Source organism: Lissotriton vulgaris, chromosome 2_1 (assembly GCF_964263255.1).
Source record: "Lissotriton vulgaris chromosome 2_1, aLisVul1.2, whole genome shotgun sequence".
In the NCBI taxonomy this organism is placed as follows: Eukaryota; Metazoa; Chordata; class Amphibia; order Caudata; family Salamandridae; genus Lissotriton; species Lissotriton vulgaris.
Window position 1 is genome coordinate 520990990 of NC_141687.1, and position 27223 is coordinate 521018212.

General features: G+C 44.4%; 1 protein-coding gene across 1 annotated transcript in view; it reads left to right on the forward strand.

The window, feature by feature from the left end:
• Window positions 1-27223, forward strand: part of LOC147730675 (nmrA-like family domain-containing protein 1) — a 143650-nt gene that overhangs the window by 63659 nt on the left and 52768 nt on the right. Inside the window, exon 2 of the mRNA XM_086955437.1 lies at window positions 24711-24943. Within this exon, the coding sequence (XP_086811563.1) occupies window positions 24711-24943 (233 nt within the window). The remainder of the gene's footprint in view (window positions 1-24710; window positions 24944-27223) is intronic.

Consider the following 27223-nt stretch of genomic DNA (forward strand, 5'->3'; position numbering starts at 1 on the left):
GCGTCTGCCCATAGAACCAAAACGCATCACGGACTGCAAGGAAATGTGCTGTAAAGTTTAATAAAAATCCTACCTGGTCTGAATCCGGAGCTGTGTCCCGCTTACTTTCGACGGAGGGTGAGCAGTGGATGTTGCATTTTATATATATATATATATATATATATATATCCACACACAAGTTTGCCTGCAAAGTAGAGAAGCCCACGAGCAAGGTGAAGTATTTTGCTTTTATTCTATGTAGAAAGCAGCCTGCGAAATGGATGCAAATACAGCAGCATTCTCAGAAAGTCAGCCTGACGCGTTTCGTTTTCAACTTCTTCAGAGGCACTGACTCAGATACTCCCAGGCAAACATTTTCAGGCAGCTACACAAAGATTTATCTCCCGCCTCAGTGGGCGTGTCCCAGCACAAAGCCTCATGGTAAATGTAGTGTCCTGTCATACTCGAGTGAGTTGCTTGCCTCGGAGCCATGATAATGTTCAATTAAACCACAGTGGGGTGTGCTTCATCACATCACGACATCGCATATATATTTATATAACTCGTGCCCCCGCCATTTTCTTCTCAATATTTTAAGACAATGTTGCCCTGATAATATTAATAATGTCATAGAGATGTTATAAGTGATATAATATGTGGGGTAATTAGAAGTGCATGGTGAGGGCACAAGTTATAATTTCCTTAGGGCACAAGTTATAATTACTCAAGATAACTCTAACTATGACCGTTGAATTTCTATGGTTTTGTGCATGTAAAATGTGAGCCTAATTATAACAACCCTGTAACCTTTAGTTTTTCAGTGAATTTCATTGTTTTTTAGTGTAAAGTAAAATTTTATTACCATTCGTTAATTCAACCTCCGCCACACACAACTTTGGTGTACAGGCCCTGTGGCCACTCACACGCATGCCCCACGCTGCGCATGGACTTCAGCCGTGCACGGTTGGGAATTGGACGGCTGAAGGCCTCACCCACATGCAGCCAACCCAATGATGCGCATAGCCTTTGGCCAACACCCTGCATGCAACCAGCCCTGCACTTCAGAGGAGTTGGCCACAGGACCTAGTCTGCGGCCAGGCCCTGTGGCCAACCCCGAGGGTAGTCAACCTGGGTGGTGGGCATGCAGCCCCGCTGCTTGGGCTGATTTTGGAACCAGGGACCCCTTCCCTAGAACCTATTTGGCCCGAGGGACCCACATCACCTGGGGCCCATCACCTAAATTATGGGAATGGGGCATGGTGCACACTCCTCAGACCGATGTCAGCCCAGAGATCATAGCTCCTGGGACCTGACCTTATTATAAACAGAGGGCATACGCCTCCCTCCCTGGGACAATACTAGAGACCTCATCTACGGGGGCCTGCCCAGTAAATGGTGGGTGCCTTGTAGCCTTCATCGGTGCACCCACTTTGTAGTTAAAAGGGGGAAGGGGCACAGTGCCCCTCTCCCCGGGCCAGTTTTCCATGCCTGCCCTACACCGCTATGTTCCAAAGATAAGCAACTCGGGACATATTAGGAGCCAGCTCTGGGAGGTGGCGGTCCCCAGGGCCATTAATGGCCCCAGGAGGGCAGCCACACGGCATTCTCCTTTTGAAAATGCACCTCCGTGCCCGGGGGGTGGTGATTCTTCGGGCTGAAAACGGCCTGGGGAGCGGTACCACGGCCTCCTCCTCATTCTTGAAATCAACCGTACTCCGGGTAGGTGGTGGTCTCAGGGGCTGAATACAGATCAGGAAGGGGCTGGCACAATCCCCCTTCCCCTTGTAAAAATTGGTCTGGCCCAGGGGATGTGATGGTTCCTGGGGCTGAAATTGACCTGGGAGGGGGTCCCCTCTCCCCCTTAATTGATTAAGATGGGTCCCAGGGTGAGGCAGTCCCGGGGACGAAATCGGCTTGAGGAGAGGGGGCTATGCACATCCCCTATCCCCGTTATAATATAAAATCCTCCCTCTGGGACCTGGCCCACTCGGGGGTGGGGGAATTAAAAAAACAAGCATGGGAGACCACGCTTGTTTTTTTGCAAAAGGTTTGCTACAAATTTGTGGATCATCAGCATAATTGTAGCAAAAAAAGCACCAGGCATAGGGGATCAGGGTATTCCTAACCTGCCCCCTTCTGCTTTTTAAAATGTTTTTTCTTGAGACTTGGCTCAGTCCAAGTCACTAGATTGCTGTCAGCACTTTCTGATTGAAGTGTTGGCAGCCAATCAGATCTCAAGATGAGATCTGCCAGATCCACAGAGGATTCGCATCCCTAGATATCTTTATTTCTTTCTTCTTTAAAACTCCAAAACGACTGATCGGATTTACAAAAAGGGCACTTTCTCGACCAAGAGCTAGATTTTTGCCACATTTTATGTAATTCCATCCAGTGTTTTCGGACTGCAGCCATGTCTAAAATCCTTATGGGGAAAATGTGTTTAGGGATCCCCTTTTTTTCTCGGCCCGCAGTTGATGGATCAGCCTGAAACTTGCAGCTCATGTGACCAGTACACTCATTTTGAAAAATGAAGATTCTGATATGTTGGTGTTATCAGAATATGTAAGCCATGCGGTACCCTTACCACTTCAGTGTAGCTGTTAAGAGAAATAAGCTCCCAGAATCAATTTATCTCTTTCTAACAAAGCTTCTCATACTGTATCACATTCTGCTTTAAGGTCTTATTTGTTCTAGTTTGACAAGCAGAGGCATCTTTAGAATGGAAATCCATGCCAGTTTCTTCAAATAGATTATGCGCTATGTCCAGCCTCATTATTGCCTCACTAAGTCAAAGTTGTATAGTAACTTGACCATATCTATGGTTTACAGCTTATTTTTAAATGTAATGTGATTGTTTCTCGTTCGTCTTTATACAAAACTTTATGATAAAATGAATCTTCCTAAAGAGAAGACGACAAGAGTACAAAAAGGTACATCTCCATCAAACAAGGGTCCTTCCTCTTAACTGTATGAAGTAAGGGCTACTCTGTTTGGGCGAGATGTCCTCATATTCCTCAGCATCAAGAAGGCGTCGCCAAAATCAGCAGGAAAAGCGTTGGGGGGCTTTTTGGTAAGTTGCTCATCATCCTGGCAAAAGGTGGGAAGACCATAGCATTGTGCTAAGGTAAACTGGCAAAATAGGTGGCCTTCGTGATTATGCACATTTGTATAGTCATAGTCATTAAAACGTAGAACCATGGACTCTGCTCGCACCAGCTGAGGAGGCCAAGATCATTTGTCCTTACAGAAGTGGAGCTTCAATTGGGGAACTTGCTATGTTTTATTTTTAATTGTTTCTCGTTGAGGTTTAATTTCTGTAAAAATTAAGCAGGTACTCATGCCAGCTCCCCCTGCAACAGTTCTCATGTCCAACTTGCCCGTAGTCCGCTACCCTCTCCTGCCTGCCTACCTGCTGCTCTCTTTTTATGTCCCCTCTACTTGTTTCTTGCTCTGTTTTGCCCTTTCTGCTAATTTTTCTGCCCTTTATTTTGCCTTTTCTGTTTTTTTTCAGCCCTCTGTTTTGCCTTCACTGCTCGTTTATCTGCCTCGTTTTCTGCCCTCCGTTTCGCATTTTCTGCCCTCTGTGTTGCCCTCTTCTGCTCTGTTTTGCCTTTTCTGTTTTTTTCTGCCCTCTGTTTTGCCTTTCTGCATCTTTTTCTGCCCTCTATTTTGCTTTTTTCTACTCGTTTTTCTGCCCTCTGTTTCGCCTTTACTGCTTGTTTTTGTTGCCCTCTGATTTGCCTATTCTGCTCGTTTTTCTGCCCTCCATTTTGCCTGTCTCTATTATGCCTTCCCTGCTCTTTTGTATGCCCTCTGTTTTGCCCTCTTCTGCTTTGTTTTGCCTTAGCTGCTTGTTTTCTGCTCTCTGTTTTGCCTTTCATGCTTGTTTTTCTGCCCTCGGTTTTTCCATTTCTGCTCGTTTTTCTGCCCTCCATTTTTGACTTTTCTGCTTGTTCTTCTGTCCTTTGTGTGGCCCTCTTTTGCTCTGTTTTGCCTTTTCTGCTGGTTTTCTGCCCTTTGTTTAGGCTTTTCTGCCCTCAGTTTTGCCTTTTCTTTTCCTTTTTCAGACCAGCGTTTTGCCTTTTCTTCCCATCTTCGTGCCCTCTGTTTTGCCCTTATCTGCTCTGTTTTACCTTTATCTGTTTGTTTTTCTGCCCCCCTGTTTTGCCTTTTCTGCTTATTTTCTGCTCTCCATTTTGCCTTTCCTACACTTTTTTATGCCCTCTGTTATGCCTCTTCTGCCCTCTGTTTTCCCTTTTGTGTAATTTTAGCTCCTGGGAACTCATCTAAATGACCCAGTGTGCTGTGATGGGGACTGTAGGGGAGCGTTAATGACTCCGTTGCCTCCTGAGGAGGCAGCATTGCTCGCACATGCAGCAGCTGCCGAATATGCAGCTCCCGGCTTGTGTTTCACAGATGAAAACATCCACAAAGCGGGAGCAGTTTGACAGCTCCCACTTGCTGGGAGAGGAGTTAGTGTTTGCTCTTGCTTGGCGGAAGCTGTCACAGCTCCTGCTAAACAAAAGCAAAATGCTATCTCAGGGGGTGGGCACCTTGGGAGCCAGCCCTGGGTTCTGGCGGTCCCCAGAGCCATTAATGGCTCGAGAAGGGGTCTGTGCGTCCCCCCTTCTTTTAATAGCGCAGGCCGCTGCTGGGAGCGTGGTGGTCCCTGGAGCTGTATATATAGTCCAGAAAGGGGGCCACATGGTTACCCTCCCATTCTCTAATATGCATTTGGCCCCTGGGAGGTGGTTGTCCTTAGGGCCTGGGGCTTCTGAGGGTCCCCATTAGTATTTATTTAGGCCGTGGGAGGTGGTGGTCCCCAGGGTATGTACGATCCAGGAGGGGGGTCAGTTCGGCCCACCTCTGTTTTCATTGAAGCCCTGACACATCTACTCACACACTGACACAACCACTCATACACCCACATAGCCACTTACACAGCCAATCACAGACCCAAAAAACCACACCGACCCACTCACAGACCCATGCAGCCACTCACACACCCATTCATACACCCACTTACATACCCACACAACCACTAACAGACCCACAAAACAACTTACACACATACTCACAGCCCCACACACCCACTGACACACTTACTCACACACAAACACACCCACTCACATCCCTATACTCACTCACATACCCACTCACACTACTCATGTACTCACACAACTATTCACACATCCATACACCCACCACTCACACAACCATACAGTCACTCACACATCCACTCATAGACCCACAAAACCACTCACACACCCACTCACAAACTCACACAGCCAATCACACACCACTCACACACCCAGATGACTACTCACATACCCACAAAACCATACACATCCGCTTACACAGACATACAACCACTCACACATCCAGTCACATATCCATCTAGTCACTCACACACCTGCTCACAGATCTACAAAACCACTCACACACCCACTCACTGGCCCACACATTCACCCTGACACACCCACTCACAGACCTACACAGCTATCCATATGCCCACTCACACACATACTTACACACACAGATATTTACATCCCCATTAACACACCCATACAATCACTCACACAGCTACTGACTGACCCACACAGCCGCTCAGGTACCCACTCACACACCCAAACAGCCACTCTCACACCCACTTACAGACCCACACAGCCACTCACCCACCCACTCACATACCCACTTACACACTCACACTGTCATTTACATTCTCACTAACACTCCCATTTAGTCATTCACACAGCTAATAACACACTGACAAAGCCACTCAGGCGCCTTTTTCACAGACCCATACAGCCACTCACACCCACTAACACACCCGCACAGCCACTCAGACATTCACTCACACACTAATACAGCCACACTCAGCCCGTCACAGGTCAACAAAGCCATTCACATACCCACTCACACACCCACATAGACATTTACATCCCCACTAACACACCCATACAGTCACACACACAGCTGCTGACACACACACACACAGACTCACACTCCTATAAAGTCACTCATACAACCATTTACACATGCACACACCTACTCAGATAGACTCAAACACCCTTACAGACACACACTCATTCACACACCCACACAGCCATTTACACACCATTTTCATAGACCCACACAACTACTACACCCTGAGGGCTACTTACACAAGTACTGATACACCCATACAACCACTCACACATCCACTGAGACACCCATACAGTCACTTACACATCCACTTGCATTTTATTAATCTAGATGACATTGTAAAAAAAATTCTAGTGTCTTATTTAATACTTTATAGGTTTATTCTCCTTGGTGAATAAATATAAAAGTATTCAGATGTGCTACTTTGAGCATGTATGCAGAGTATGATACATGTATACATAGAAAAATTCACAAACACATAAAAACACAATTTTATACAATCATAAATCATGTAGTTAGCTATTTCTTTGACTAGATGAAGGGGTTCTAACAAGAACCGTTTTTCTGGAAGTGGATTGTCTCAAAACAAGTTTTGCATTTTTTTGTGGCTTTTTTCTTATAGAACAAAAATAACAAGGATAGCAAAAGGAGTAAGGGAAGGCAACTTTGAAGAAGCAACTGAATGGAACGGCAATGTGAAAAAGAAATTAACAATAATGCTTGTTGATAGCATCCATAAACTGGGCAGCAGATGACATTTTTAATGCAACTGGTGAATGGCATTTGCCATAATGAGTCACCATGTCTTGCAGTTTTGGTGAAACAGCGGGGATGGTAACCATCTGGTTGGGTGATAAGTGCCACACAGACGGTCCTGCTACTGATGATGCTGTGCCACCTTCCCTCTCTCTGATCATCCTCTTACACTTCCTTGTATGTATGGTATTCAGATGTGCCCATGTGGATGATGTGCCATATGTGATACTTCTTCCCCATACCTCTCAACAATTTTTTGGTGCTTACATTGTACTGCAAAATGATTGCAGCAAATTTCTTTTTTCCTGAAGGGTCTGCTCTTCCTCCTCGGAGCCCACCTAACTCTTATTTTTACACATACATAGAATAGGCTGCATGAATATGCCCATTGCTTATAAGAAAATGAAGAAAAGCCCTTTAAATGATGATCAATTGAAAACTATAGTCCTGAAGGAGGGACATTGCCCAGTACAGCACAGATACTGTTTGGTGTTACCTGGTTAAAAAGTAACAAAATAGGAAAAAATGTGTCTGTGTGCATGCATATTGAAGCTGCTGTGCTAGAGCTTCCCCCTCAATCTCTTTCCATGTAGTAAAGATAGGTGGAAGGTCCATGGTCACTTACATTACAGAACCCAATGTATACATAGCAGATATTGGGAATGCCTAAGGATTCGTTTTAAACAGATACATCTCAATTTTATTTTCTGTTAGCTTTCTTAAGGCTAAAGAAGCAAGGGTCAGAAAGTTAAAATATAATTTTAAGGTATAAGTCTCCCTCCTACTTTGCACATTTGTGCATACAGGCCATTAGGAACTAACTGCTACTCTTCGTGAGCTCATCCTGATCTTTTCGTAATCTGTGTCCTCTGTGGAAATCAAGGGACTGAGCAAAGATGGCACAGGCAAGGTCAGACAGGGCTGAACCAAGAACCCACTTCACTGGCACAGGATAATTCATTGGGGGTTCAATACAACTCAGTGCTGGCCTAAATCACAGAAATTGCTCAATATCACACAAAGTTAACTTGAAATTACATCGTGCTGAGCCAAGAACACACATTTGTGGTCAAAGACCACACAGCATAGCTCAAAATCACTTTATGTGCAATGGGCTCCATACATATGTTAGTGGGTCATAGCAGCAAACTGCCTATTAATTACTATTTTTGTATTTTTCCATGTGCAGAGGGAATCGGCACATATGGAAAACTAGAAACTACTAACAAGGACAGTGCAAGTGCAAAGTGAATACTCAACAGATGGAAGAAGTACCTTTGCATCATATCCCAGCCCCAGACCTGCTCACAGTCCAGCCCACTAGCCACAACCTAGCCCAATTTTATGAGTACCTGCACTTATATTTTCCCATTTACAGCACTGGTTGAAGGGTGAGGCTGGCCTAAAGGTGCTCTAGCCCCAACCCAGCTTTGCACGCACGGGAACAACTTATCCTTTGAGGAAGTGTGGTCGGACTCAGCCACAGTTCTTCTAACCACTCCCCCTCCCAAATGCTGATGTGTCTTGAGTAGTGTATATATCATAATGTCTTCCCTCGACTTGGTTAAATTTTGCTAAGGTTGATAAGAGATCTGTCTTACCTATCCTGTGTAAAATGCCCATCAGTATTTGCTGAAAATGGGTGCGGCATCAATCATCTGCTCCTTTGAGGCAGTACCTACCTTTGTTGTGCAATAGACAGTGTTCACATATTTGTTCCTGTGCAAGTTGAAATAACGTGGTCATAATATAAATGCATCAAGAAACCTGTAAGCAGGCTGAGCAGAGAAGTGCTACAAGGTTAATTCTATAGAGGTGATGCTTAGAGGGATGTGAAAATGGAGGGGCCTACTGAAAACCGGAACCAAATTAAAAATATTCTACAGCAGGGTTTCGGCAATTTTTAATTCTTTTATGTTTAAACACCTTTATTTAGAAATACAAAGGCCAGCAAATACAAAGAAATCATACTAAATAAGATATACAAACAAAAATTTGCTAGCTATAAAGGCAAAAAGAAAGCTGTTTACGTTTTATAAAGAGGTATGGGTGAGGGAAGGAAGATGGGGGAGGAGACAGGGTAAAAAGGAGCAACTCTTACAACTGAAGAACATGGAACAATGCACATCTACAAATGAATGTAAACAGTAATCTTATTATAATTTAAAAAAAATACAATATGCCAACAAGAGATTAGAGAAAAAAAAAGAACAGAGAAGTTAAGCAATTATGGAGGTTTAACATTTTCAGAGTTTAAACGAGAAGTATTTGTGACTACCATCTTGTCTATATAGGGTGTAAGTGGCAACCAAAAAAGATCTCTATTAACAATTGGGTTACAAGAGGAGGCAAAAGCAGTATCAAGTCGATGAAGATGGCACAGATTATTCCACCTGTGTTGGATAGAGATGCTTGTTAGTTTTTTCCAATTAAGTGTTATTTGTTGGAAAGCTAACATAGGGTCAAGAAGGCCATGCATATGAATAGGGAGATCCAGAGACTCAAAAAAACTCCCCAAGAAAAAAATAGGGTTAGAAAATGGAATGAGAATATTAAACAAACAAGAAATATAGGACCAAATTCTCTTCCAAAAACGAGTAACAGGAGGGCAAAGAAAAAGAAGGTGCATAAGATCAGCAGCAGGGGAACCACAAGTCCAGCATTTCCTGGCAGTAGAAAGGGAGAAAGCGGCTATAGAAGTAGGGGTGATATAAAGTCTGTGATAAAAGAAGAACATAGACTGAGTGACAGAAGCAGATCTAGAGATTTTTAAAGAACGGACCAGAGTTTTTCCCAAAAATTGATGGACCATTCACATCCCAGATCCAATTCCCAGGCAAGTTTAAGTTTACTTTTAGGATGATTTGGATCAGAAGATAGGGAGTGTTTATAAATAAGGGAGGCCTTAGGAAGAGTAATAAAAATCTTAAGAAGAGAATTTTCTTCAGAGGAGGAAGGAATTGAGGTAAGAGAATAGAAAGTATCAAGAATAGCTGACATTAAAGTGGAGAATTTCTGTAAAGAGAATGGGGACAATTAAAGGTAGATTAAAATTGGAGAAAAGAGAAAAGAGAAAAGACCATCAACTAAGACCTTGACCCAAGCTATTCCCTTTAATCTCCAGGATTTCCAAAAGATTGGTCTATTTTTATTAGTAATAAGAGAATTATGCCAAATTGGTGAGCATAAAAAAAGATTCCCTGGAAATAGTTTTGGGATGGGTCAAAGGTTTCAACAGAAAACATATGTGTTTAAAAAAGGGAAGAGAAGTTTGAGGAGTTTTGGAAGAAAAGGCCACAACCTCCTATAAGGAAAAGGGTAGAAGCAAAGAATGTTCAATAGAAAACCATACAGGTGTAAAAGGGGAAGAATCAGAAAGGAGCACTTTTGGAGCGTGACAGGCAGATGGATTTATTATAAGTGCGAAAATCAGGGAAATTATCACCTTCGTTAGATTTCATCTTACGCAGAAAAGATAAGGATATTCTGGCTTTTTTATTTTTCCAAAGAAATTTGGAAAGGCGAGAATTGATCTTTTTAAAATAACAAGCAGGAATGTGGATAGGGAGCATGGAAAGAGTATACATTAAAATGGGAGTGATCATCATTTTAATTCAATCTAACCGACCCAACCACGAAAGAAAAAGAGGATTCCAGGATGAAAATAATTTCTCAATACGAGATAAAGCTTCAACCATATTTAATTTAACCGAAAAAGCAATGGAGTTGAGAAACCACGTACCTAAGTATTTGATTTTTGAACTGTTCCATGAAAATCCAGTAGAAGAAAAGGAATGTTGAAAAAAGAATTTTTTAAGAGGGAGAATCTCTGTTTTATCTGAGTTGATTTTGTAATCCAGAGACAAGGGAGAATGAAGAAAATGTGTGTAATAAAAGAGGAATAGATGCTTCAGGATTGGAAATAAAAAGTAAAATGTCATCTGCATATGCAGAAAGCATATGTTGGTCACCATAAGAAAAAACAGATATAGAATCCTTATTACCGATGGAGGATAGAAAGGGTTCAAAGGCTAAGATAAAGAGAAGGGGGAGAGAGGCTAACCTTTACGGACACCTTGTTGTAAGAGGAAGTAAGAAGATATCTAACTGTTAACTAACACCGAGGCTCTGGGGGCAGAGTAAATAAGGAAATAAGCGAGATCAACTTAGGACCAAAACCATGCCACTTCAAAGATTCAAATAAAAAGGGCCAATCAACCCTATCAAAAGCTTTTTCAGCATCAACAGAATTTTCTGCTAGGGATGTGGAAAAAGAAGGAATTTTGTTCAAGACATTAAGAAAAAGAAGAGAATTATCAGAAGTTAATCTATCCTTGACAAAACCACACTGCTCCGTACCAACCAAATAGGGCATTATCAGTTCAAGACGTAAAGCAAGTCATTTAGCAAATATTTTATAATCTACATTGACCAAGGATATCGGACGATAATTTTTACAAAACATGCATTCACAACCTTCTTTATGGATCAGACATATTGTGGCATCTTGAAAAGTGCCGTCTGTCTTGCCAGAGAGAAAAAATGATGAAAAAGCTCTAAGCGTTTAGGGAGTAATAAACTAGAGAAGTGTAAATAAAATTAAACTGAAAAACCCTCCGAACCAGGGGTTTTGCCTTTCTTTAAAGCTATTAAAGCACTGGATATTTCGTTAAGGGATAAGACTGTTTCAAGTTAAAAAAAATTTGATGATCTTTAGAAGGGGTCGGAATATTATTAAGATAAGATTGAATAAGGGGATTAGAAGGAGGAGCGACCCTTGACGTTGCTGGTAGGTCGCTCCCCCACCACACAGCTCCGCCTGTGTGTCCTGACCCTGCCCCAGCTGCCACTGTTGTAGAAGTTGAGGCCCTCCTCCACCTGCAGGCTACCACCTGCCCCTCATCCCTGGTGGCCAGTGGTAGGCCTTAGGTTTGTATCACTGTCGCTGTCTGTCTGTCTTCACTGTACTGCCCATACTGTCTTCTGGTGTCTGTGACCGCTGTTGCCTGTCTACCCCCTGTGCCTGCATTCTTATCTACGCCCGTTCTCTTGCCTTCTGTTCCCTGATTGCGCTTGTTTTCTTGCCTTCTGCTCCCCTAATTGCACTTGTTTTTCTTGCCTTCTGCTCCCCTGATTGCACTCGTTTTTCTTCCTTCTGCTCCCCTGATTGTACCCGTTTTTCATGCCTTCTGCTCCCCTGATTCCACTAATTTTTCTTGCCTTCTGCTCCACTGATTGCACTCGTTTTTCTTGCCTTCTGCTCCCCTGATTGCACTCGTTTTTCTTGCCTCTGCTCCCCTGATTGTACTCGTTTTTCTTGCCTCTACTCCCCTTGGTGCCTCTATGCCACACGTTTCCCCCTGTTTTTTGTGACCTTTCTGCCCTTTCTTGGGACCTTTGTGCCTCTGTGCCACTCGTTTCCCCCCGATTTTTGTGACCTTTTCTGCCCCTTCTTGTGACCTTTCTGCCTCTGTGCCACTCGTTTCCCCCGTTTTTGGGACCTTTCTGCCCTTTCTTGTGACCTTTGTGCCTCTGTGCCTCTCGTTTCCCCCCGTTTTTTGTGACTTTTCTGCGCTTTTTTGTGACCTTTGACCCTGCTTGCAGGCAGGTTGCCCCCGCGCCGCTGCTCGTCACCTGACTGCCTGGTTCTTGCCTCTTTGCTGCCTCCTTGTTTCCTGGGGTTTTCCCTCCCCTCTGCCCTGTGCATCAGTTCCCCCCGCCCCCGCTGCTCCCGATCTGACCCTTTCCCGCCTCTGCATCCGTGTGGCCCCACCCTCCCTGCACACCCATTCGCCTCCCAGCTGCTTCTCCCTCCCAAGCCACCTCATATGCAGGCTGAGAAGCAGCCACGCAGCGGACGCGTGCAGCTGGTGCGCTGCTGGCACACCACGCCCATCCGCGTCTGGACCACGCCCAGCGCCAGAACCCATGGACCTCGCGAACGCCACGACACCAGAATCCACTACGACGCCAGCACCCTCCACGCACTCAACGCCGGTGGAAACCACACCTGTTTCCAGGCCGCCCCGAAACAGACCCACGGACCCTTCTCCTGCCTGCCACACCTGCAGCTTCACCTGTGACAGAACCACCAAACCTCCAAGGACTGGCCCCAACCACCTCTGCTGCATACTCCTCAACACCCGCTCTGCACGCAAACATGCTGTCGAGCTCTGGGATCTGCTCAACACTTCCGCCCCAGACGTGGCCTTCCTGACCAAGACCTGGTGGAACGACTCCTCGGCGCCTGACATCGCCATAGCCATCCCGGACGGCTACAAGATCACGCGCAGGGATTGCGCCAACGTAATTGGAGGAGGAATAGGCATCGTCCACAAGACCACCCACGCAGACGACACCCTCAACACCGCCGAACACCTGCACTTCCGGATCCACACCGACCCCAACACCACCCTCAGAGGAACACTCATCTACAGACCACAGGACCCCAGGCTCAGTTCAGCGACTCCATCGCCGACCTCGCCAGCACCCACGCACTCACCTCCACGGACTACATCCTCCTCGGGGACCTGAACTTCCACCTCGAGAACAACAACGACACCAATTCCGCCACCCTGATTGACAACCTCGCCAACCTGGGCCTCAGACAACTCATCACCGCACCCACCCACGCCACCGGCCACACGCTGGATCCCATCTTCTCCACAGGCTCCCACATTGCCTTTGACCACACTACCGAACGCCACTGGAATGACCACCGCTGCATCCATTTCACCTTCAAGAAACCAACCACGCACCACCGCACCCTACAGCTGCCTCGCCGCTGCTGGAGCAAAGTCACCGAAGTCCAGCTGATCACCTCCCTTGCCAAGAACCCACCCACCAACCCAGACGCCGCAGCCCAAAACCTCAGACAGTGGATCGACGACTGCGCCAACACCCTCGCCCCACTCAAGAAACCCTCCAACAGCCACACCAACAAGAGAGCCACCTGGTTCACCGATGAGCTCCAGACCTCTAATCGCGCATGCCGGAAACTGGAGAAGACATGGCTCCACGAATGCACATCGGACAACCACGCAGCCCACAGGGATGCCACCCGCAGAAACCACCACCTCATCAGATTAGCCAAGAGATCCTCCTTCAAAGATCGCTTGAATGACGCACACAACAGCAAAGAGCTCTTCAGCATCGTAAAGGAACTCTCCAACCCCAGCGCCAGCGCCAACGACATCCCGCCCTCACAAGAACTGTGCAACTCACTAGCCATCTTCTTCCACCGCAAGATCGCTGACATCCACGACAGCTTCAACACCACGACCGCCCCGACTACGCCAGACTCCACCTCCCTTGTGAACACCACCAGCGCCAACCGCCTGACCTCCTGGTCCAACGTCAACGACAACAAGACACGCAAGGTCATGAACTCCATTCACTCAGGATCTCCGTCTGACCCGTGCCCACACCATGTATTCAACAAAGCAGATGCAGCCATCGCACCCCAACTACGGAAGGTCATCAACATCTCCTTCAAAACAGCAACATTCCCGGAAAGCTGGAAGCACAACGAAATCAACGCCCTCCTCAAGAAGCCCAAAGCGGACCCCAAGGACCTCAAGAACTTCCGGCCCATCTCCCTGCTCCCGTTCCCGGCAAAGGTCATCGAGAAAATCATCAACATGCAACTGGCCCGCCACCTCGAAGACAACAACATCTTGGACCCTTCCCAGTCCGGATTCAGATGAAACCACAGCAAAGAGACAGCCCTCATCGCCGCCACAGACGACATCAGGTGCCAACTAGACAACTGCGAAACATCAGCCCTCATCCTCCTGGACCTGTCAGCCGCCTTCGACATGGTCTGCCATCGCACTCTAAAGACACACCTCCTAGAAGCCGGAATCCAAGAGAAGGCTCTTGACTGGACCACCTCCTTCCTCTCTGGCAGAACCCAGAGTGTCTACCTCCCACCCTTCCGATCCGAAGCCACCGACATCATCTGTGGCATCCCCCAGGGCTCATCCCTCAGCCCAACGCTGTTCAACGTCTACATGGCCCCCCTCGCACAAGTGGCCCGCCATCATGACCTCAACATCATCTCCTACGCTGACGACACCCAGCTCATTCTCTCCCTCACCAAGGACTCACACACCGCCAAAACCAACCTCCACGAGGAAATGAAGGGCGTCACCGATTGGATGAGGAGCAGCCGTCTGAAGCTCAACTCAGACAAGATGGAGGTCCTCATCCTCGGACCCACCCCCTCAGCCTGGGACGACTCCTGGTGGCCGACCACACTGGGAACAGCACCAACACCCACCGACCATGCACGCAATCTAGGATTCATCCTCGACTTCTCTCTCTCCATGTCTGAGCAGGTCAACACTGTCTCCTCCTCATGCTACAACACCCTCCGCATGCTCTGAAGGATCTACAAGTGGATCCCGACCGAAACAAGAACAACGGTGACACAGGTCCTCGTCAGCAGCAGACTGGACTACGGCAACGCACTCTACGCAGGAATCCCAACCAAACACCTACGACGACTACAACGCATCCAAAACGCCTGCGCCCGACTGATCGTCAACATCCCCCGCCGCAGCCACATCACCCCCACCTGAGAGACCTACACCTGCTCCCTGTTGACAAGAGGATCACCTTCAAGCTCCTCACCCACGCACACAAAGCACTCCACAACGCCGGACCAGCCTACCTGAACAGCAGACTCAGCTTCCACACCCCCACCCGCCAGCTCCACTCTGCCAGCCTCGCCCTCGCCGCTGTCTCCCGCATCCAATGAACGACCTCCGGCGGCAGATCCTTCTCCTACCTCGCTGCCAAGACCTAGAACACCCTCCCTACCCACATACAGTAGACCCAAGACCTACTCGCCTTCAGAAGACTCCTCAAGACCTGGCTCTTCGAGCAGTAGCAGCACCTCTTCAACCCCCCCGCGCCCCTCCCCCCTTCAGTGCCTTGGGACCCTCACGTGTAAGTAGCGCCCTTTACAAGTACTCTGATTGATTGATTGATTGATTGATTGATTGATTGATTGATTGAGATTCTGGGGTGTATAGGGGCCGATTCATAGAACTAACTCAAGACAAAATCCTAAACTTACTACTGTTGTTATTCACAGAAGGCATTTAGTAGTCTTAAATTAGGATTGTGTCTTAAATTAGGATTTTGTTCTAAATTAGGATTTTGTCTTAAATTAGGATTTTGTCCTAAGTTAGGATTTTGTCTTAAATTAGGATTTTGTCTTAAATTAGGATTCTGTTCTAAATTAGGATTTTGTCTTAAATTAGGATTTTGTCTTAAGGTAACCTTAAAACAAACTTAAGTTAAACTTAAGTTTAACTTAAAACAAAATCCTAACTTAAGACAAAATCCTAACTTAGGACAAAATCCTAATTTAGGACAAAATCCTACCTTAAGACAAAATCTTAACTTAAGGCAAAATCCTTATTTTGGACAAAATCCTTACTTAATGCCTTCTGTGAATACCAAAAGTAGTAAATTTAGGATTTTGTCTTAAGTTAGTTCTGTGAATCGGGCCCTAGATCTTTATAAAATCGCATAAATTCATTGAGAATGTCCTGATCCTTATGAATGAGAGTACCATCTGAGGAATAAATAGAGTCGATTTAAGATAATTCGCCAGAAGTTTACCAATTTTATCACATCCTCCATAATATCGAGCACTGCTATGAAGAAGAATAGAAGACGCATTATCAGTAGTAGCTTTATTAAAGTTCAATTTGGCACGGACAAGATCCTGTAAAATAGAGTCTGATGGTGAGGTGTAGTATTTTTTTCTCTAGAGCCTTAATATTTGCTAGAGTAATTTTATGCTGTTGGAGGAAACTTTTCTTTTTTTGTGAGACAAAGCCTTTGATGAAGCCCCTAGCCGTTGCTTAAAAGAGTCCCATAACAAGCAGGGGGAAGTATTATGATTATTGTTCAGTTCAAAAAAATCTTTAGCAAAAGAGGTGAATGAGGAAGAAAAAAGAGGGTCTAGAACAGAGGTCTTCAAACTTTTGTAGGTTGAGCCCCCCGGCTGAATTCTTTTAGATGTTGGGCCCCCCCACCACTTGACAGAAATTTCTGGACTCGACCGCCATGCGCGCATTCCGGGCATATTCAGCGAATAACATTCAATACAATAAGAGTGTTTAGTAAACTGCAGGTTTGTGAGTGGGTGTGGTGAAATGACAGAGGCTTATTACACAGCTCAAAACACCACTTTCCAAGATAAAATGTGTGCAAATAGTTTTTACTAGGATGCTTTGTTTTACACATGACATGGATTGATAATAACACCACGAACATAAATGTGACAGGTGTGCCTGTTTTTCAGAGACTGTCAATCTGTGGATGGATTTTTGCTACGGCCATCCTCAGGTGTTGCCCAACATCCGGTCTTGAACGGTACTAAGGGCCCGATGTGGGTAGGCAAATACTGGTCGGTAACGGAGGAAATTCGGTATTTTCGTCCGTTACCGACCAGTATTTTTTTGGGGGATGTAGGGGCATGTTAAAATACAGATTCGGTCATTTTACCGATTCGGTAAAATACCCACTCTGTAAAATTACCGAATCTGTATTTTGACATGTAGGTAGCACTTAATCAGTGCTACAGGGGTTTAAGAAGTCATTATTTACCACCAACTAAAAGTTGGTGGTAAATAATGAAAACCCCTCAAAAAGCTTTTTTTTGCATTTTAAACAGTGCCATGTTGCAGACATACATGCCCTAAGGGCATGTATGTCTGCAACATGTGCACCCATGCACAATTGAGGTGTGCACCAGGGTGTCAAAGTGACACCCTGCCACCCTTCAATGTTTACCCCTAGTACCGAATCGGTATTTACCGATTCGGTAATTGACATTCATTCCTATGGGCCTACAGGCCCATAGGAATGAATGTCAATTACCGAATCGGTAAATACCGATTCGGTAATTACTGAATCATTCCGATTCGGTAATGAAATCGGTAAAATTACCTAAATCCCAATTGCCAGTTCTTAAATACCGAATCGGTATGATTCGGTATTTAAGAATCGGTAATCTGGGATTACCTACATCGGGCCCTTAGTCTTTAATACTGCAAGTGCTTAGAACCCAATCTCACATAAATAGGACGAGCTGAAAGGCAAGAGAGTTTTGATAGCAGTTTCTGCCAAAGCTGAATATTCTGCAGACAGTTTCAGCCAAGACAGGGTCTGTAAGGGAGAAAGTGTTGTCAGATGTTTCGAGCACTCCCTAGCTCAGAGTTGGTACACCAGCAACAAATCTTCTCTAGAAATCAACAAACATTTTAGGCAGCATTATAATGGGATAATTGCCCACCAACCAGTTATGGATCTGAAGACATTTGAAAGTCCACAGAGAAGGCGCTGAACAAATTACCTCATTGAGAATTCCTTAGTGGTACAATAAGTTGCTTGCCTGAAGTAGTGGGGGTTTGGGACACGTCAGGCTTATGTTTACAAAAAATAGAACTAATAATGCATTAATGATGTTGTCTAGTTTACTTCCGAGTAATGTTGTCTGACAGACTTTGTGATGGCAGGGACATGTTAGGGATTTTGGGTGCCCTGGGCTAAAACTATTTTGGGGGCCCTTGTTCAGTACAGGTTTGAGTTTAAATGATTTATTTTCAGCTCTGCCATACCCTATTTGAAATGAAATGAATGAATGAATGAAATGAAATTTATAAATGTGCTACTAAGCCCGAAGGCATCAAGGCGCCTAACCAAAAAAGCAATCATTAAAGGCAAATCCAGAGCTAAGGGTAGGCTATGGCAAATAGCCACGTCTTGAGGGCCCTCCTAAAAGCTTGCATTGAGGGTAGGGATTTAGTTTCAGCCGGCAGGGTGTTCCACAGCTTTGGAGCCAGACTCGAAAAGGCTCTGCCACCCCACTTGGCTCTACGAACACGTGGGACTGATAACAGGGATTTATTAGCGGAGCGCAGAATTCTGGAAGGGGTATAAGGAACCAACAGGTCCTTTAGGCCTCCAGATCTGTTAGTAGCCAAAGCCCCATAGATCAAACACAGGGACTTAAAGGAGATCCTGGCCTCAATCGGAAGCCAATGCAATGTCTTTCTTGCAGCAGTGGCTAAAGCTCGCCTAGGTAGATCCAGTACAAACTTGGCGGCGGCGTTCTGCACCATTTGAAGTCGCAGTAACAGACCCTTGTTTATGCCTAAATATAAGGCATTACAATAGTCAAGTCTTGAGCCTATTAATGCTATTACAATTTGCTTTCTGGCTTGTGGGTACAGGTAGTGTTTAATCTTCCGCAAGATGTTTATTATGCCCCAGCATGTGGAGATAGTCCTGTTAACTTGCTGACCCATCCCCAGGGTAGGATCAATCATGACTCCTAAGTTTCTGGCCAGGGCAGTGGGTGTCGGACACACGCCCAAGGATGTAGGCCACCATTCCGCCGACCAAATGTCCTCCTTTCCTCCGAACACCAGAATTTCTGTCTTCTCGCCATTAAGCTTCAATGAATTGCAAATCATCCATTGAGCAACTGCCTCCATACAGTGTCTAAAATTGGAGGCAGCGGAGATGACAGGTTGGGCGAGAGACATCAATATCTGCGTGTTGTATTTAGCCAGGCTACTAATGATGCACGGGCACTGTAGTCGAAATTCTAAAAGCGTTTACAGCTAATATCCAGAAATAGTGATGTGTTTTCACTGTTGTAACAAAGCACCCACCCACTAATTTTACAGTGAATAATATCTGTGATATCCTCCAATTTCTCATATGTGAGGACCCGCTTGGATCTAACTTTTTTATGGTTACCTTTTTTATGGTTGTTGCATGAAACAAACACATTTCTCCACAAATAGTAATAGACTACCTCACATCAATTACATAAAAAGAAATTAAACAAAAATGTATTTGCAAGAATCTGTTTAGGAATTATTCCAGTCCATCAGGGCAAAAACAGAGCTGTCTCTATCAAGGGGCCCCTGGAAGGCTGGATTGTAGTGCATTTAGATGTCTCCTTTTGTAATTTAGGACAAAAACCTTAATGGGGCACGAAATGCCCATACTTGTGTACAGGGGTGAGTGAGGCGACCATATGAATTTGGGTGCACATGTTAGTGCAGAGTGGGACGAATGAATGTATGGTTAGTGGTGGGCTTATTTGAGTGAGATTGCAGATTGAACAGTGAGGGGGACAGGTGAGTGAAGTGTCACGAGTGCAGGTTGAGTAGTGTGCTTGTGTGACTACCGGGTGAGGTACAGGGTGAACAGCGCAAGTGCATTGTGAGCGCAGAGTGATCACTGTGAGTGGAGGGGAAGTGGGTGAATGATGTGAGAACATGGTGATCAGTGTGAGTGCAGGGTGAGTGGGTGAATGGTGTGAGTGCATGGTGATCAGTGTGAGCGCATTGTGATCGCTGTGAGTGCAGAGTGATCACTGTGAGTGGAGGGTAAGTGGGTGAATGGCGTGAGTGCATTGGGATCAGTGTGAGTGCTGGGTGAGAGTGAAAGTGAAGGGCAAGAATGGGGAGTGAGTGGTCTGAATGCAGGGTGCATTCATAGACACTTAAAGTAACTCAGCATGTTATTGACGGCAGGCAGAGTAGGGTTTCAAATGTGTTAAACTATTGCTATTATGGCAGTAACCAGGGATCAGGGTGGAGCAAATAAATAATGTGCTAATCCCTCAACAAAGTTCCAGTCTTATGATTAGGGTTGCCAGCTCATTATTTTGATGTCACAGACGGTATAAAATAAGCAGTCACCTAAAGCTGTATTTTCAGCACTTGTCTGTGCATACGTTGAACAGCAAATATAAATAGAAAGAACTTTTGTTTTCTAGAGCTGCATGAATGATCCATGACTGATAATAAAAGGGAACAAAGATAGAAAAGTCACATTACAAATTAATCAACAAAAAGAAGGAGGGACCGAGAGCCCGTTAACATTACAAATTAATACATACTTTTTATTTATAACCATATTAAGCTGTTTAAACAACACATGGCTGGCCATCATTTTGCGCACCTGCCTATGTAATTTTAAAAGAAACTTCAGGGACGTTTTAAGGATTTTGGGGCCTGTGGGCCAAATGTATTTTTGGGGCCCCTGTTCGGACCAGCTTTGATTTTATGATCCAGTCTCAGCTCCTTCATGCCTTCTTTGGTCAAATACTAAATGTGTGTACATCGGCTATTCAGGGATAGTGATGTGTGTTTTCAGTATGTAACACAACAGCAGTACACTAATATTACTGCAACTAATCTGTCACACCCTTCTATTTCTCATATGTGAGGTCATGTATTGATCTAAAATAAACTTTTTATATGGATGTCGCATTACTCATCAGCACATTTTGTCTGCAAAATATCTGTAATAGACTTTTACACATTAAAAATTAATGTTTGAAAAATGCTATTTACAACATCGTGTTTAAAAATGATTCTAAGTCATGAGGGCAAGACTGTAGAAAAGAGCTGGCTCTTTCAACTCCTCCCCCACTCCCACCCCCTTTGAAAGTCTGGGGCCCTGGGTCAGAGCCCACTTTGCCCATGCTTTAAACTTAAACTTCTCTGGAAGCTTTGTCTCCGTTCTGGGAAGAGCTAACTCTCCCAGGAGGGGGTTAATTCACAGAGCGGACAGCTTCAGCTGCAGCGGGAGGCAAGGAGCCTCCTCTGCTAAAACCGAAAGCGTGTCTGTGTGTTTCCTTTCAGATTTAGTAGAGGAGACTCCTTGCCTCCCACTGCAGCTGAAGCTGTCAGCTCTGTGAATTAACCCCCTCCTGGGAGAGTTAACAAGACAAGGGTGTGGAGGGAGCAGATCAAAATCAGCCACAATCAGAGCATGGTCCGAAATGACAATGGGTTCAATAGAGTGAGATAAATGATTTTGAGACAAAGATTGAGAAAGAAAGATAGAGTCTAAACATGAGAGGGAGTTGTGAGGAGGAGAGAAAAAAGAAAATTCAATAGTATTAGGGTGAGAGAGCCTCCAAGCATCCACGAGGTGTGATTGGGAAATAGAGTTGAGACATTGTTTATGGGATTTATGAGGAGTGAAGCGTACCTGAGATTTGCGGTCAAGAAAGGGGTCAACAACTTGACTGCAATCATTTCCTAGAATAAAGAGATCCTCTCTAAATTGTATACATTTTTGTGTGATCAGAGGCCAAAAAGAGCAGTCTGGTTGACTAGGGCCATAAACATTAAAAACAGTCAGAGAAATATTATTAATAAGCAATTTAGCTAACAACCATCGTCGTTCTGTATCAACCTCCTGCAAAATGACTTTACAATTCAATTTTTTGTGACAAAAATTAAAACACCATTTTTCTTAGAAGATGAAGGAGAGGCCAAAACTGAGCCAACCCAACCTCTTTTTTAATTGTAATGCCTCTGGTTCTGTAAGGTGAGTCTCTAGTAGGAAAACTAACTCAGGTTATAAGAGGCAAGATGTGATAATATTCTCTGTCTTTTAATTGGGCTAATAAAACCTTTCACATTCAATTAAATAACTCTGACTGTAAAAATATCAATAATAAATAAAAGACAATGCATGCAACAATGAAATTATGAAGTAAGAGAAAGGAAGAGGAAAAAAGAAGAAGAGATAACTTGTCGAAGTGTCAAGGAGAAAGGAAAAAATTTTAAGAAGTCATATGAAGAAAGAAACATATAAGAAAAAGGATGCAATACCACAAAGAAAAGAAAGGGGAAAGATACAATAAAGAGGGAAGAATAGAAGGGGAGAAAGATTAAGAGTAAGAGAAGACAGAACATGTCAAAAATGACGACAGTGGTACGTACCTTATGGATAACAAATGGAAGAATGAGAGGCGGCAACGGACAACGAAAATAGCACACCCAACAAAGGGAAACACACCAGGACACCAATTAAACATGAACAGGAGCGGGAACATAAAGAGGAACACAGTAAAAAAAAATCAATGAACCTGTAAAAGGAAACAAAGAGTTATGCAGGTAAGAGCAACAAGAACTTTGGAACCAAAATAAAATAAAACTATAACAACAGAATCAATGAAGTAGCACAACAAAAGAAGCAATAAAGTCAAGTTCCAGAAGGAGGAGCGACAATCTCCATCTAAGCAGCAGAATGAGACTGAATAAACCTTCTGAGATCAGCCGGATCTTCAAAAGTGGAAGTCTTGTTTAAGAAGGTAACCTTAAACAGGCATGGGTGAAAAAACCATATCGTGCACCCAAGGAGCGAAGTGCCGTACAAAGATCATGAAATTATTTTCGCCACTTGGAGGTGGCTGAAGAAACATCCAGAGAAATAAATACTTTTGTGCCATACCAAGCCAGTTGCTTTTCGGATTTAACGGCATCCAGCACCTGTAGGTCTGTGAATTGTAGAAATAAAAGAATATTCCATGAGGTTTAAATGGAGCGACTGAGAAGGATAAACGTGGACCCAGTCTATGTGTTCGTTGTGTATTAAATTTGGTCAAAGAAGGGAAACCCAAGAACTGTGGCAGAAAGGAAGTAAAGTATGCAACAGGGCCATCCCCTTCAAGGCCTTCAGGAAGCCCGCAAATGCAGAAGTTATTGCAACAGTTTCTATTTTTCAGGTCTTCGGTCGATCTTCTCAGTTGTAGGACCTCTTTCTTCAAGGAGGAAGTTCTAGAAGATGAATCCTGTACCTTGTTAAAATGCTGCTCCACCACAGTGAGTCGGGACTCCATAGATGACCATTTGTTATCCAAGGTCTGTAGGCAAGAGTTAGTTTCCTCAATGAAGGGTTGGAGGGCGCGGATTTCCTCCAAAACAATATCCAAAGAAACCGAAGTGACAGATTTAGGAGGGGAGGGGGGGATCCTTTTTGAGTCTCCTAACTGTAGCTGAAGGTAATTGTGTTTTATATGCCATGGTCGTAAGAGCAGCTGTGTTATTAGAAGAAGCCTCTTGCATCAAAACCTCAGGTAGATGTGAGGAATTGTTTGGAGCAGTAGAGTTGGTACAATAAGCTGCAGGAGCATTGGACTTCTGTCTCTTGGTATTATGGAGTAAGTATTTGCTCCTACCCATGAAACGTGGTATGAAAAGATCAGGAAGAGGCTATGTAGATAGACATCATACAGGGAGTGGGCAAAATTACCTCACAAATTACAGCAAATCCGATATATAATTAGACCCTCCAATATTGAGAAATGCTCAGTCAAAGAAAATGTGCGCAAGGTCAAGAAAAACGTCGAATTGCCTTCTAAAGTGCCATGTGAGGAGATTTTGAAGAGAAAGAGCTGAAGGAAGAAAAACAAAATGGCGGGCGCTACGCAGCTAAAGAGTCAACTGTAATTTCTGTTATGTTTCCATGAAAATGAGGGATGTAGAAGGTAGCATCCTGTAGGGCAAGTTTCCGATTCAGAAATATGCCACATATTGTTAGGAGAAACGCTGGTACCGCTCAAAAAGGAACCGAGAAGTCCGGCGCGATGCGGATCTCAGACCTTAGGCGGCCAACATGGGTCGCGATGCGCGCAAATCTTCAGGGCTTAGGCGATTTATAACTGAGTCTGCTCCAGGGATAGGTCTGAATAGGATATGGGTAAGGTGGGTTTGTAGTATTTTGAGAGGCTAGTGAATGGGATAGGGAATTCCAGCTTATGGCTAAAGAGCCTTTGTAGCGGGGACTGAAAATATCCTAAAATACCCAAAGACAAGTGGAATGTGCAGAATAGCTTGGAATAATGGGATTAGAAACTGTTCTCCCAGTGTTCTGCATTACAAAACAGAGTTCACCCTTACCTCCTACACATGGAGCCATTTTCACAGTTTTGCATACATTCTCTTAGGCCGCATTTTAGGGTTTCCATTGTATTTCCAATTTCCATAATAGTTTAGTGCGCCTGTCCATATGTATGTTAGGACTGTGAAATATGGTGAACGTCAGTGGATGATATCTAATCCCCAATGTTCCTTATTTTGTTACAGTTATGTTCCAACGATTTTGATTTTAATAAATTGCCTTAGCTTCGTACAGTCTACGTTCAACTTGTGTGTCATTGTTTTGAAAATCCCTACTTTTGATCCTAAATTAATATGAATGATCCTCTCCAGGTGCACAGGGTGGGTCAGTTGCCCGAGCTCTTTTGAAATGCCCCGGCTTTGCAGTCAGAGCGGTCACCAGGGATGTCAGCAGGCCTGCTGCCATTGCACTGAGGGACCTCGGAGCAGAGGTTGTGAAAGGAGACCTGGATGACAAAGAAGCTGTGGAGAGGATATTAAAAGGAGTCTATGGAGCATTCCTGGTCACCAACTTCTACACCTGTAAAGAGAAAGAAATCACCCAGGTGAGCAAGTATTGTAACTTCTGTTGTAACACTTCAAATTAGACCGAAATTGATGGACAATTATAATGCTATGTTGAGTACACTTAATTAAAACCATCACAGTAAAACAGAATAGATAACATAAGAGCACACAAAGAAATCAAAAAAAGAATATGTTATGATAAAATGCAAAACTGCTGCATTCTGGCCCTCGATCACAGGAACTAGAAGAAATGGTTAATCACAATAGCAGCCTTTGTTGAAAAGATCACTTTTGTCCAGTGTGTTATAGCCCAATACAAAACATCTCATTACATCGCAAAGCAATTTGTGATTGCTTCTGCGATGGTGGCCCAAAGGATATCACAGACACAACTGTCAGTCCACTCTCAATCGAGGGCAAATACACAATGAATGAGCAAAGTCCTCCATTTTATACCGACATAAGCAGCAGCATCGACATGGATACTGATGAGATTCACTGCATCTCTCTACTAGTTGTAATCCTGTCCATAACATACAACAAGAATAAAGGTTAAAGTCTGATTAGGCGTCAGTTGAACTTCACTTTAATTCACACGTTTACACTCTGCTCCTTTCACTCACAAATTGCACTCATATGGGGTACGACACAAAACATCCAAGAGCTTCTCCTATGTTAGGAGTTGTAGCCCACACTACAACTATTGTTGTGGTGTGAGGAGGAACCCTATGCAGCAGCATGCCCTTATGGTGGTTGAGGGTTCGTGTCCTTAAAAAATATTCTGTCAGAGACACTGACAGTCAGCTGAACTCTTGCTGTCGAATCTACTTTCCAGACCGGATATATTGTGTATATTCATAAGCCTACAGCATGAAAGCCTTTTAAATTATTTTGCCAGTTTTATGTGCAAATGATCAGGAGTGACATAGAACGTGGGGGCCTCTCTATGCTGCCATGCTTGGCATTGGTGACAGGGATAGGTCATCACCTCTAAAAGAAGGGATGACTTTGGAAGCCAGGGCCCCCACTTAGACAAGAAGAACCAAAGAGGGCCCATGGGTTGAGCGATTAGGCATGCAGTATTGTTGTCCATGGGCGTAGGAGACACTAAATTTCTGGGGGGGACAGGGACAACCTTGTGGACTTTCCATTGACCCTATACAAATCGACCATTGTGCGAGACCGTACGCGCGTTAAACGTATACAATCGCATAGTTATGAAGAGAAATATTGAGAAAGGCAGGCAAGTAGTCACAGTCTGCAAGTATGCTTTATTTTTATTTACATTCACAATAAAGACCAAATGGGAAAAAAATATGTATATGAATCTTGCATCTTCATGCACCAAGAAAATAAAGGCGTGACAAAAAAAGGAATAATAAACTAAACGCTCTTAGCGACATTCCTACATCTCAAAATGCAATCGGACAAATTAGAAATAGTTTTTCTTGCTGCAGGAATCTGTTTTAGAATTATGAACTTTATTTTGAAAAGCCAAATAATTTCTTGCGCCGTTCATTGCATGTAAATGTAAATGTATAGGCATTTATATAGCGCACTACTTACCCGGAGGGTCCCAAGGCGCTTCGACCGCTGCAAAACCCTTCCTGGCTTCCCTGAGAGATGGTCCGTTAATGGGTATCTCCAGGGTGAGACCAGGCATCCCCGGCGGTCTGGTGGGGCCGTTAGTGAAGATGAGGCAAGCTAATGCCCAGAGTTGCCGAGTGTGATCGCTGATCAGAGTGGGCACCGAGGCGAGAGAATTTTCGAGTCCGCTGACCCTGGTCCAGAAACCTGCCGCGCCGGGAATCGAACCCTGGTCCCGGGCCGTCCTCTGCTCTTGGGTCTGCCGCCTCTAACCAGTGAGCCACACTACTATTGCAGAGTCCATCATCTCTCTTATGTTGCTGCAAAGTGGAGGGCCCTTTGCAAAGGTTGACTGTCACCTTTCTCATTGCTGCATTTGTATGTTACACTGGTACTAACGAGGCAAAATCTTTGCAGAGACTGTAGGTATGTGTAAAAATGTCAAAATTCACTGGAAGTAACTTATTCCTTAAATTATTAATTGTTCCCCTAAATTAAGAATTTTAACCAAAACTAAAGTCATGTGTTTTTCACATGTCTTATAAAAACACATGTAATGTGTGTCACAGAACATATCCAATCACAACAGGATTTTGGTTTTCTGGATCATTCTATTTTTTCATGTCAGCTGATTTCATTGCTGTTTTAGTAGTAGTAATTCGCACCACCCCCTTCCCGGACGATGTCACTGTCATGTCCTACCTGTGAAATAAGACCAATTAAGTACGGAA